This window comes from Tyto alba, unplaced genomic scaffold, assembly GCF_018691265.1.
Source record: "Tyto alba isolate M040663 unplaced genomic scaffold, T.alba_DEE_v4.0 Super-Scaffold_14, whole genome shotgun sequence".
Lineage (NCBI taxonomy): Eukaryota > Metazoa > Chordata > Aves > Strigiformes > Tytonidae > Tyto > Tyto alba.
In genome coordinates, this window is record NW_024881276.1 from 31,311,878 (window position 1) to 31,325,026 (window position 13,149).

The 13,149-nt window shown below is 38.0% G+C and overlaps 1 protein-coding gene across 2 annotated transcripts in view; it reads right to left on the reverse strand.

The window, feature by feature from the left end:
• MAP3K7CL (MAP3K7 C-terminal like) overlaps positions 1-3,688 on the reverse strand; it is a 30,942-nt gene extending 27,254 nt beyond the window's left edge. Inside the window, exons 1-3 of one of the 2 annotated variants that reach the window (XM_009963365.2) lie at positions 3,628-3,688; positions 1,072-1,132; positions 709-817 (exon numbers count right to left, since the gene is read on the reverse strand). In XM_009963365.2, the coding sequence (XP_009961667.1) occupies positions 709-817; positions 1,072-1,089 (127 nt within the window). In that variant the 5' untranslated portion in view covers positions 1,090-1,132; positions 3,628-3,688. Of the gene's footprint in view, positions 1-708; positions 818-1,071; positions 1,133-1,334; positions 1,418-3,627 lie in introns of those variants that run through there. The other variant, XM_033011352.2, reaches the window with a different exon arrangement.
• Between the last annotated feature and the right edge of the window lie 9,461 nt (positions 3,689-13,149).

The window sequence follows — 13,149 nt, forward strand, 5'->3', positions numbered from 1 at the left end:
AACCCTGATTTCAGGCACTCACCTTTAGCAAGAGCACAGACAACTTTTTTGGGGATGATTCCCAGCTTCTGATTTACTCTATTTCATTCTGACTTTTACTGTTTGACAACAGATCTCTAGACCTTATTAATATTTAAGGTGCAAACTAATAATATTAATGTATTCCAAAGGGTCCATGTATATACAGGGTATGTTTGGGGAAATTAATGCTTAATCAGCACTAGCTGACAGGATAAACATGAATGAAACTTATGCTGCTTTCTCAGGGAATATGCCATGTGGGGCATCCGTTTCCTGAAAAATTTCACCAAGCTGGGCACGTGCAGCACTTTCCAACCTTCCTGATAAAGGGAAACTCTCTTCCTGCTCTAGCCTCATCCTCAGTACAATCTGTCCTTTTACTTTTCTTGATTTAAAATTCCTTAAAATCAGACATACTGCATATGCAGGTAAATGAAGTCCTAAGTATATTCCACAAATCACTGAAAGAAAGCTAATATCTAAACTGTCAGTCTAATGGTTTTAGTCTAATGAAATTGTTAATGGAATTAAAAGTTATCAGACATGAAAACTGATCACATGCTATCACTCAGGAAAAAAATCCACCCATAATACTGGGCTTCATTTGATACTGTAGACATTGGTAAGAACATATAAAATTTAAAAGCAATTATTTCTTTGTGGTTTACTCCATAAATTAAACTGTACCTGGGGAGTCATTCAGGCTGAAGGCAATTCGTACTGGCTTATCAGCAGGTACCCTGGCGGTGGTGATCATGTGGGCACTTGAGTCAATGCTTTTACTTGTTTGTTCCAGCTGCAATAATACAAACAATATATTTATTACAGAGCACGTGACACCATTCAACAAATGAGTGTTAATGCTTTCCATGCACTCACAACTACCTTTCTCATTCTAGCTAAGCAACGTTTAGAATCAAAGTCAAGGGAGTGCCATTTCACTTTTCCATTTAAAAAGGATTTAAGTGAAATTCAGTGCAGAGGCTGCCTTTCTTTTGCTATTTACAGATTAGAAAGAACGATGGCAAAGGAAGCGTCCCCTCTCCTCACCTGCTTGCTCCCCGCCATTGCCCCTTCAGCGAGCCTTGACTCGTGGCAATGCTGCCTGGTTCTGAAGGTGAAGAAGGAAGAAGGGGTGGGGAGATGAGAGTAACATGACCCCAAGCCTGCCATGTGATTGGAAATGTGCACACCACTCCACATGGTGTCAATGAGGAGGGACCCATCCTCCTACCTTCCACCCATACTCCCCCAGTCAAACTCTGGCTGATAGTCACACACTTAATGGTCAGAAAGTTACTGGGTCTCCAAACCTTGGTGGTGATTCTTCAGTGGAACTCTGTGCAGGTGTAGGGGTCTGTCTGCATGGGTTTGACTCCCGAATTGGGACCTTATTCAGTCCTCGGTCTTTCTTCTGAGACCACCAACTCCAAAAAGTGGTTTTACTGAGATGAAACCCTGTCCATTAAGAAAACTGCTAGTTCATTTCAAGCAGGGCACTAAACAATTGTTGAGCAACAAAAGAATTAGCTACAACTGATCTGCAACGGTATAATTAAAGCATTTATGAACACTCAGATTTGTACTGGGAGCTTTACTATGTACATTTAACTTTTTGAATGAACAGTTTTGTTTAAACTCTATTAAATAGATGAATGCAAACTTAATCTCCCTGTATACCTAACACAAAGCTACTAAAATGCACAGATATTAAGCTGATTAGCTCCATGTGTGGAGAACATGAAGTCAGAGGGACTTCATGCATGCAAAAGATCTGCCCATAAAGAAATTATTTTAGGACTGAAGACTATGCTATCCAGAGTACGTTGTATCCATACCAAGTATGTGGACAACTATGAGAGGAACTTTTAAATTACCATGAAAACTCCTCAGTCAATTAGAAACCAAATTCTTCAGGAATATACAATGAATTTACTGAAAGTTGTACCACATGTCAGTAGACAGCACAGTATTTAGCTAGTGAAAAGAAAAGCCAGTTTCCTAAGCCAACAGTCTTGTGGTTTTTCAGTAAAGTAGCTATTGTATTGTATGGAAATCCCAACAACTCATTTGAATTTACACTTAATTGTATGGTAGTCTCTGAAAGTCAATAGAACAGAATAATATTTCAGGATGATAGTCTTCTTTGGTGATGCACATATGTATCAAACACTTCCTCGGCATCACTGCCTTGCAATCAGTGGAAGAGTATCAAATTTGCATTTGGCCCATTAATTTCAGCATTTCTTTTTTATTTGCTTTGTGTGTCTTAATATTTAGCTAGCAGAGTGATACAGTTACTCTGTAGCAATGCTACACAATAAATTGTTATTTGAAGTGCATAATCTTTTCTTAAAATAACAAGTATTCTAAAATCTTTACTTTGAATAAATCTTACTTGGAGCTGAGAATGTCTCTTTCTACTAATACATGAAGGATATCAGGGATTGTTCTTTATCTCCCATTACTAATAATCAAGACAAACAAAAACTGAAGTGACATCTATTGGGCAGAGGCAAAGAAAAGTCAACTAAACTGCCACAGTGTATGTTTTTGGACTCAGGAAAAGATCCCTGGAGTCAACTGAAATATTCTATTCTGACATGTGTTGCATTAGACTAAATAACTTTTATTGTCTGAGCATTATTGATCTCTTTTTTCCCCAGACCCTTACTGTATAAGAAACACCTGAGACATCTCATTGTTTTCAAAAAAACGACAGAACTACTAATCCCAAATTCTTTATCCTATTCCCCTTCCATAACCCCCAATACAAGGTAAAGCAGGAAAAAAAAAAAAAAAAAAAAGAAAAGATTTTAAGTGAGGAGACCGTCCTTGAAACAAGGCTGTTCATCACTCTGTGTTGGTGGTTACACGCTCCCCTGACATCTGCTTACTATCTCAAGTGGTCTTCCACAGAAGAGTATACTTAACATTTCATATCATAGCCTAAGCAATTAGAATGATGCATTTGGCTAGAGGTTTTCAGGTTGCCATAACAATATTGCTAGGAGTAAATCTGTTCTCTTTTCCCAGTTACATACTCTGTGGTCTGCGACATCTTTAAATTATCCTTTTTAACGACCTACTATGTGAGGGCAAAAATCAATACCACTTCAATAAGCAATGGTGAGTTCTATCATAACACAAAAGAGTGTTTTCATTTTATTCCAATCCACAAAAAGAAATCTCATCTTTATACCCAGCAATTACCCTGCTATCCATTTTTGCTATATTGCATTTATCTCTTCACTCCCTTTTTGTGCGGAATCCTCAAGCTCTTCTTCACAAAAAAGCCATCAAAGGGAACAGAGAGGGATGGAAACAGCCTGTGTGCAAATGAGGTGATGAAGGAAACACGCCGACCGACAGCCCCCAATTCCCCACCTGCTCTCTCCATGCATGAAGAACAGTATCTCTGTAGACAGAGATGAGGGTGAGTGGGCAACCTGGAATTTAATGAGATTTAATGAGCAGCTCCCTTCTTCATGGCAATTGCCCATAGAACTGGCTGCTGTTTCTCCATAAAAAATCTGCGGCAGCACTCAGATTAAGTGCGGTTATAGCTCTATCAATTTAGTTCAGTTTTCACACCTGTTGCCTTACCTCACTTAGCGGAGTGTCTGCACTTGTATAATCCAGGGCCAGCCACTGCCTTGGCTTGTCGTTGCCTTTATGGAGTAAAGCTTCAATAAAAGAAAAGGCTGCACCTGCTGCATAGCAACAAACTGACACGGTCTGAGAAGCTGAGACAGCTGTCAGGGCAACATGCTGCTACCTGCACTTCCCATAGGCTTTGCTGGCCCAAAAGATCACCCTTTTCTGCTTTTCTCCACAATTCTGCTTTTCCTTCCTCTCCTTGCCAGTGACGAGGGATTACGATGCCGTCATGCTTCAGGGAGGAAAAAATCCTGCTGTCACAGGCATTATTAAGCAGCAAACTGTGTCGAGCCCAAGATTTTTAATTCATTCGTCCTGGCAAACCTAAAATACAAACAGACTTGCTTCATAGGACAGGAATGTTTTCAGCATGACCCAATCAGTGTCTGTGTCTATTCCAGCAAACTGGCAAAGATAGCATGACTCCAGTCAGCAAAAATGTCTGCAGCTCCAATCAGCTTGGGCTGACACTGCCAGCTTGGACTGGCTACAAGCGGACTATCAAATGATAGCAGCGACTATCAAAGCTAACAACAAGGGATGGTCTTGGCATGTTAGGCTGGGTCTGTGTTGGCTTTGGTCAAGCCGGGCTTGTCTAATAGCAAACAATACCCCTGCGCTTCTGAGGAGGCAATGGGCAAATTTCAGAATGCATATGCTGTGAAAACAGATGTATTTATAGATGAGCTGGTGATGGCAGCGATAGCTGAAGCTGACTAAACCAGAGATTTGACTGAACTCAGAGGATTTCCTAGTGCGATTTCAGATAGCTTTTGTCAGTTTTGAAACCACAGGCAAACAGTTAATAGGTAAATCTTGAAGTATCACAAGAGAGAATAATTTCTTCAGCTTAAAGTTTTATTTTCTGTAGCTGTGTCATGCACATGTACTGCCTACATGACTTCTCTGATTGACTCCTATTGCAGTCATTAGGAAAAATGGAGAACAATTACAGAATGATTATACAGAATATCTTTATAGTTATTGCTCTGTGCTTGAAAAGGGGTTCTCCTTTTATATTTCAGATGTATTTTGAAGGTATATTTTATAGTTTAAAATTCCAAATAAAAAAGGTTTATCTAACCCAGCTCTCCTGTATAAGCACATTGCTAGATTCTCTTGGCTCAACTGAGATATAAAGAGGTTGCAGGAGAAAGAGACGTGAAGGTCTGAAGTCAAATTTTCATCCTTCCTCACCCTCTCACCTTCTGGCCCTAGCCCAGGATTGATTTAATCAGTGCAAATCTCAGGAAGCCAGCAGTTGCCCTTGTGGCCTCAAAAGACCTTTTTCATACTTCGAAATGACAAAACTGCAAGGATATTCTACCCACACTGCCCTTCCCCAGCAAAGACCCAGGAGGGTATCAGACAGCTACACCATTAGTCACGTACCTGGTGAGGCTGTCTTTTTCACAGCAGTGTGATTTCAGAGCAGACTATGAGCTCTGGCCCGAAGAGTTAGTGAAGACTGCGCCTCTGACTACACTCACCATTTTCGTTTCTCTTGAAGTGTTTCTGAAAAGAGGAAAGGTTCCTCCCTATACGTCTCATTTGGAAGAGGAGGGAGAGAGATTTGTCTCTGATCAGAACCATTATTGGAAATAGCATTCTACAGCTCCATACCATCAGCAGCTAATATTGATCTCCAGCTCCAGGTCCAATTACTGTGAAAGTATTTGAAGATACAGAAAATCCTGGCTCCAGTGAAGTCACTAAAAATATTGTCCTTCAGTTTCCATGGAGTCAGGGTTTCCCCCAGATCATAAGATCCTCTTCTGCTTTGTATGGGCAGGTGGTATTTAGATGGTATGAGTGCCTTCATTACATGCCATTACAATAAAGCCTAAAAAAGGTGCTCTACATAAAATCTTAAGACATGAAATATCTTCAGTAGCCATGACAGCAAGGGTCTTGGACAGAAATGGTGTCTGAAGAGCCCAGGGATGGTTTTTCCAGCTGGGTCTGACACTCCACATTTCCAGACTGACACTTCAGTTGTACTCAGTTTAACTATCATGTGCATTTGCAAATTGAGTTCATAATCATTTTATGTTTTGTATCCTTTGTATACACAATTTTTAAATGTCAGTGTTTCTACTTAAATCCGTACTGTTATACACACTTTACAAAAGACGGTGGAATCACCTGTACTTCACTTAATATGCACACTCCTAAGGGGTGTGCTGCTTCTGAGAGCTGTGAATCATGTGCTAAAATACCAAAACTGCACAAATCAAAAGGCCCCCGATTTGCATGTAAATATCAGTTCCGTGCTTTACATGACGATTAGTCACCTGAAACTATTATTTTATGGGAGTTAGCATATTTTTGAAACATGAGAATATTATAGCGTTCTGTATACAGAACATTAAATCTGAAACATCAGGACGAATGATTTGACTGTAACCGTTTTATCATGTATTTTATATTGGGGCTACAGGGCTAAAATTCCCAACAACATGAATTTAAACAGCACATTTTAAAAGGTTCTCTAAATTACTTTATAACAATAAATAAGGGAAGACCTCAGTTTTAAACAGAGGGGAAATTGAAGTCCAGGGTGCTTCATTTCCATGACTTGCTCAAATTAAGAGTCAAAAGCATTATGAATTTTGGGTAGAGATAAATCACCCTTCTCTTAATCACTAAGCAGGTGACTAAAACCTATGCATCTAAGAAAATTACTCTCCCATTTATTGCAACACAAAAAATACGTCTTTATAATAGGCTGCACATACACCTTACAGTCATCTCTGTGAAAATTTTCTGTGCAGGAGCCCTGTTTCCTTTCCAGCATACTCTTAGTCATCAGATGTCTGGTACCCAAGCAAAATTCTTTCAATCCTGTATCACATTATGAAACTGGTGATATGATAGAAGAGGTTATAATGTTTTATTCATCAAAAACACCTTATAGGAACATACTCTAAATTAGGAACACTGGGACTTACTGATATTCAGTAGTAGAAACATGCAAATTTGTAACAATTTTTAAGATGAAGTATCAGTTATTCTACAGATGTAAAAAAAGCCAGTATCTGCTATCTAATAAAACACCTGTTGCCTTCCCTTTTTTTAATTGTGCTACTTTCAATTCATCTGTTTCCCAGTATAAGCAGTATTTTAGTAGCATATGACCTCATTCATGCTAAAATGGGGTTTCACAGATTGCCAGTCACTATTTAAAAATACACTTTAAATATTCTAGCATATGGAAGATGTTCCAAGAAGAAATTAAAAAAAAAAAATAAATACAACAAAATGAAAATGCTTTGCTTAAAACAACACACAGAGCAACATCTTCGTTCCATACATTCCTCTGAGTAGAAACAGAATCCCATTTTTCACAATTTCTGATTAACTTATTTCTGCAGCGAAATTTGTTAAAAATACCACTGTAGGAGGGATTCAGTCCCCTTTACTGACACTGGGGCTAATCAGGGTGAAGCTGCTTTGTGCTATAGAGAATTGATTTTGAAAGAATAAAAATTGGTGAGTCATGCCCTTTAACTCCACATTACCTGCAGAATTTCCAAAACCACTTGGATTGCATGGCTCAGAATTTGCCAAATATTAAGTTGACCTGATCTCTTTTTGCAGTTCATAAGGATAACCATTTCAAGTCTGCATGGCACTGGGTAGGGAAGTATTTTTTACTACAGCAGCAGTTATCCTAGGTGAGATCAGAACATCTGATATGATGTAATAAAATCACAATTCTCCCAGCCAGAAATCCAGAACCAAAGATTATTTCTTTCTTGGCTTTTGGACAATGGAAAGGTATGGGTCAAATATACATTATTTAGTCGTGTTGTACCTCATGCACAACCTAACATCCCAAGTCCTGACAACTGAAGCAGCCAACAGAGCGCTTCATTACTGTTCTTTGATACTACCTCCAGTCTCCTTGCCTAGGTAGTATTTTAACACAAGTAAAATGATATACTTTCCCCCAAGCTCTACACTCATAAATGGCTGAACAATATCAGATTGAATTAAGTCATTAAAAACAGCATGAAACCTACATTGAGCATTGATTTAAAAAACAGCACATATAAGAAACTTTTATAATTAATGGAAAATTGATATGCAACAGCTGAATTCACTTATATAAGATTATACAGATCTAATGAAGGAGATTGTCACAGAGAAATTAAAAAATTGGCTCAGTCAAGGTAATGTGGAGTTACAGGAGTTGACTCAACAATTTTACACCTGCCTTAAGACCATCTGGAAATAACTGCATCTTAAATAATCTGAAAACCTGACTGATGAAAAACTCCATCGCTTCCACAGCAAACTCTAGACAGAAACTGTGGGAAGTTAATTCTGCTGAGAGGAATAAAACTGAGGTTTTTGAGATATGATGCTGCCAAAGATCCTTGCATATCTCTTGCATGGAAAATAAGATGAAAGCTGAAGTTAGAAATATTATTGGAAAAGCCTCATTATTGTCAGAAATCAACAGGTGCAAACTTATACGCTTCACTCACATCAGCATAGAGATAAAAATAACCTTTAGAAACTAACTATGGGAAGAATGAAGGTGGGCCATCTCAAGAGGGAATGATGAAGGAGGATATGGGTAGATAGAGTGCAGCAATTCACCTGGAGTTCAGCAGCCAAACGTTCAAAGCTAGCACTGGCTAATTGGAAACACCAGCACCTTCTCGCAAGCACTTAAACACAAATGCATCCATTTTGCTTACCAACCATGCCATTAAACCACATCCAACTGTCCTAGGATAGAAAGATAATTCTCTCATATCCGTGTAGAAGCAGAGTAATCACTCAATTTGAACTGGTCTTGACATTCCTTAAGGGAATGCTTAGCTTACCCTACTTAAGAACTTACCTGAAAATAATACTATGAGACATTACAGCCTCACTTGTTGATGATGGCTGAGGTCATCATGCTCTCATGGATACAGGTACAAGACTTTCAAGTCAACACACTCTTTCATGAAGCTTTGCTGCTCTAAGGAAGAAATCAGCATCCAGAAGAATATGGCAAAATCCCCAGCAGCAGCTGGTATTCTGACTATGCTTGAAACCTCACTGCTGGTTCAGCACCAGAACTGCCTTCATTAATAGTGCCAGCTGTAAACATAGACGTTTAGAAACAATAAATGCTAGAATATTTATTAGCAAAAAGTTTTCATTAGTAAGTGCAGTTTATAACAGTCCAGGAAGTCCTCACACCTCCTCTAGATAATTATCTTCTCTCCCTCTCGGCAGAGAAAATATATGATATTATAACCAGCAAGAGCAGAGCAAACAATTCAGCAGTGTGGTAGATGTATCAGGCAGATGACTATCACACAATGACAGGATGTATGTACATGAATTTATCTTGTTCTGTAGAATGTACTACATTAAACAAGAAATCATGATGGTTACAAAGTTGAAAACTGTCAGACTTATTACCTGCCTCCCTATTTACAGTTGGTTTGGAACCCTTGTGCATCTCTGATATGGTCTTTAATGATGGATGCTCATGCCACTTCCCTCCATAAATCCAAATTCAGCCAAAATCACTTGTTCCAATGAAAGATATTATATATTTATAAAGCCAAAGATATTATCTTTTTATTAAGGCACACTAGGGAAAAAAAAAAAAAAAAAAGACTTTGCTCTGGCAGATAAATTATGCAAGACTATTTCAAAGGCCATCTTACCCAGGGACAGCTCCTGCCAAGAAAATAAGACTCTACCAATTTTCTGTTGAGACACTGACAAGACAAAGTAGGGTAAGGACAGTAAACTGCCTATTTTTCAGAGGAGGAAAAGGGCACTTGAACTTTGTTCTTCCCAAATGATTACCCATGATCCTGTGGCTGACTGGAAGTGAAGGACCAAGCACTACCATTTTGTATTTATTAATGCCACACTCTTCCTCTTATCACAGGACTTTAATAAGGAAGAAGCAGATATTCTTATGACCTAATGCACAGGACTAAGCCAGTGACATTAATACTCCAGAATAGTCCCATATTAAGTCACCCACACAATACTGTTTAAGTGCAATACTGACAGGAAATACTTGACATTATCTAATTATCATTAGGCTAGATGACATATTACTTCTAGAAATGACATAATATTGATATTTCTCACAAGAGAGAAATGCAAATAGGCTCGGCCACCAGTTTCTTACTGAAAACAAAAAAAAAAAAAAGAAAACACCCAACTTTTCTGTATGATTTTGAGTACTCCACAGGGGAGAATTCCAATGATTTTATCACTTAAACTGAAACATGTCTGCTACAGGATTTTTGACAGATTGGCAGTAATGACTCCCAAACATATTCTTTACCTTTGAAAACCCATAATTCCAGACAACAGAGAATAAACCCTAATTTATTATTCACTTAGGCCTGCTCCATATTATGAATACAAGCAGCCGTTTACAGAGAGACCTGCTCTTCAATGCTGCCCCTTAGAGGACACATTCGAGAAATTCATCCAGCTCATCATCTCTGAAGACAATACAAGAACTGGATCAGGACGGTGTAATGTTACACCATTTGAAACCTATTGACTATTTTTATACTGACTGTTTGCCAGTATGGCATAGTAATGTAAAACTCCTTAAAAACTTTAAGAAATTGCCTTTGCTACTACAATTTTTGTCAAAAAATAACCTTGATTCCCCATAGCACATTCATGTAAGCCCCTAATGACATCCTGGTTTTGATTTTATTATTTTTTCATGTGGTCATCCACAATAATCCAAGAACAAAATGAAATCTTCAAACTAAACCTGTACTGATTTTTTTTTCTTTTTTTAAAAAAAAGCTCTGTTGGCAATACTAGCTAATTGTTTGAACACCATGAACTATATGCGGGATGCTGTAGCTCCTGCCTGAGCTCTCTAAATCCTGATTCTCATGTGAGAATGATAGGAATGCCACCCTCACAGAGCAGCAGCAGGTAACACTGATATTTAAATTATCTGAATTACAGGCTCCTGATAAAAAAGCTTAAGATTCTAATCTTGCAAAATACAACATCTCTATGTACGTATGAAGCTTCATCATACCTTGAATGCCTTTCCTTTAGATGAGCAGTTACATCTTAATGTCTGGTAACTGTCCATTTTAAATGAAATGTTATGAAACACAAGACTGCAGTCTTATGTAGCTGTCAATGGCATCATAAGAAAAGCAGTAAGATACGTGGGGTAGCACATACATTTTTTTGGGAAAATTGTACATTCCATGTTACAGTTTAAGATCATCAACTTGTCTGCCACTTGAGTATTACAAGTCTTCAGACACAGTGCAAAATTAGAAAATTACTATTGAGATACATAAAATGAAAATAAATGCCATTCCATTCAGTTTCCACAGTTTTACAGCCATAAATAAAACGACAGTTGTTTTAAATTAACAAAACTAGCTATTGATAAAGCCCACAATTCTTGAAAAGTTAAATCCAGTAATAGACTGCTGTCTAGAACTGGATAGTTTGTATTACCACAGCTTACTGGTTGATGACATTTTAATTTTGAAACATTGATTTCAAAAGTTACAAAAACATGGCATATAGATATGATAGACTTTTAATTTTAAAAATGAAAAAAAAATGTTTAAAATATTTGTTGTCTTAAAACTTTTTTTAAAAGCCATAATTTGCCATTATGATTACAAAGTTGTGAAAATTGAGAACTGTCTAATTTCATTTTCTGATAAAACCCCTTTTTAAAAAGTTCTGAATACCCATATATTACAAAGTTTTTGCTATTCATCTTCACACTGCCACTCATGGATTTCACCATAACCTCACTTAAGCCTCCTAAAATGAGAAATAGACACAGAAAGTTAAAGCAGTAGGTTCCTATGAGACTGTACAATGTTCTGCAGAGGATTCATTCTTCTCTCCAAGATTTCAGGGAGAAACACTGAAAGCACCTATCTGGAATCCTTTAACACAGGCTACTAGAGATAGATGCGCAACTGCAAACAACCTCTTTTTTACAGCTGCTGAGAAGTCTGCAGGAGGGCTCCTGTGGCATTTGGAGCCTTTTGGAACCACATATCATACAGCAGGAAAAAAACCTGTAATCCCACTTGTTCTAAGAGTTCCCTTATTTTCACCCTGTTGATGGTCCTGGGATAATCTGTTATAAGTACTAAATCTGACCATAGATTAACTGAATAAGCCACACCATTACTAGTAACTTAACATACATCATCAGTGGGTAAAATCACAAGAAATTCTTTTTATTGTTTGTTGGGGTTTTTTAACAGTGACAACACATGGCACCCTTAAAAGCATGCACTCTGTATTTTACTGTTTCAGCTTGGCCTGAGATACTAGTATGTAAAATCAGTTGTTACTCTCAAATTTATGATCCTTTATAAATCTCATCAGAACAGAACATCTTTTGTATTTCTCCTGTACATGCCAGCAGTAACAGAAATTCAAGACTGAAGACAAATTGCTGGTTAGACTGGATCATAGAGGACTGGAGGCATGGAGGCCCAATGAATTACCCAACAAGGTATGAGACTTAAAATTTCAGGGACTCTGAAGGCTTGAAAGGCAGGCATCAAACTGCTGATGAGAGCAGAGGGAGTTACACTCATGTTTTCAAAAGCATCGTAAACAGAATTACACACCACTGAATGATTGCTCTGGGTTTCCCGTCTTTCCCAAAGATATCTTTCTGAACCCTACTCCACTGTCTTTTTCTGAGTTCATGCACAAAGCAAGTCTAACTGTCAAATGTCTTCTTTTATTAATAAAGCAAATTAAGTTCAAATGAAGCAAAACCATAGCAGTATAGTTACGAATCCTGTATGGTCTGCCCTCCACCACTCCTTTCTGTGGAGGTGGTATCTTCTGGGCAAACCTGTCCAAAACCTTTGTAAGTGATCAAACAAGACAATTGCTCTCTCAGAGTTTCTGCAGGTCTTGGGAACATAGATGACTCCCTCCTGAACCTGCGACATGATGTTCAAAGAGAGTGGTGGTATGGCTTTCTGCCGCATGTTGTCCCACTTCAAGCACTGCTTTAATGTCTTCTGTTGTCTCTCAGCCAGCTGGCTGACAACAAGGACATCTGTTAGTGAATCAAAATAACTGATGTGATGCTGTAGTATATGTTTTGGACCATTTTCATGCAAGAGAATAATTAGAGAATCTGTCATGAATCTCACACATGGCTTACTGTTGCCCATGTTTTAGTCAATAGAACTCACAACTTGGGCCATAAAGATGCATAACAAACATATGGGTATTTGCTTCACTGTACTACATAAAAAAAAAAAAAAAAAAAAAAAAAGGAGAAAAAAAGAAAAAGAAGAAACTAAGAAGCTCAAATGCATCACGGATAAAATCTATTCTTTCCTAAGCAATGAACACCTAGCCTGCAGAGCTGGTAAGAAAAGCATTACTGATGATAAAAATCAGTTGGGACAATTATCCTTCAAAAGCAAAAAAAAATGGCAGAGATCTTTTTAC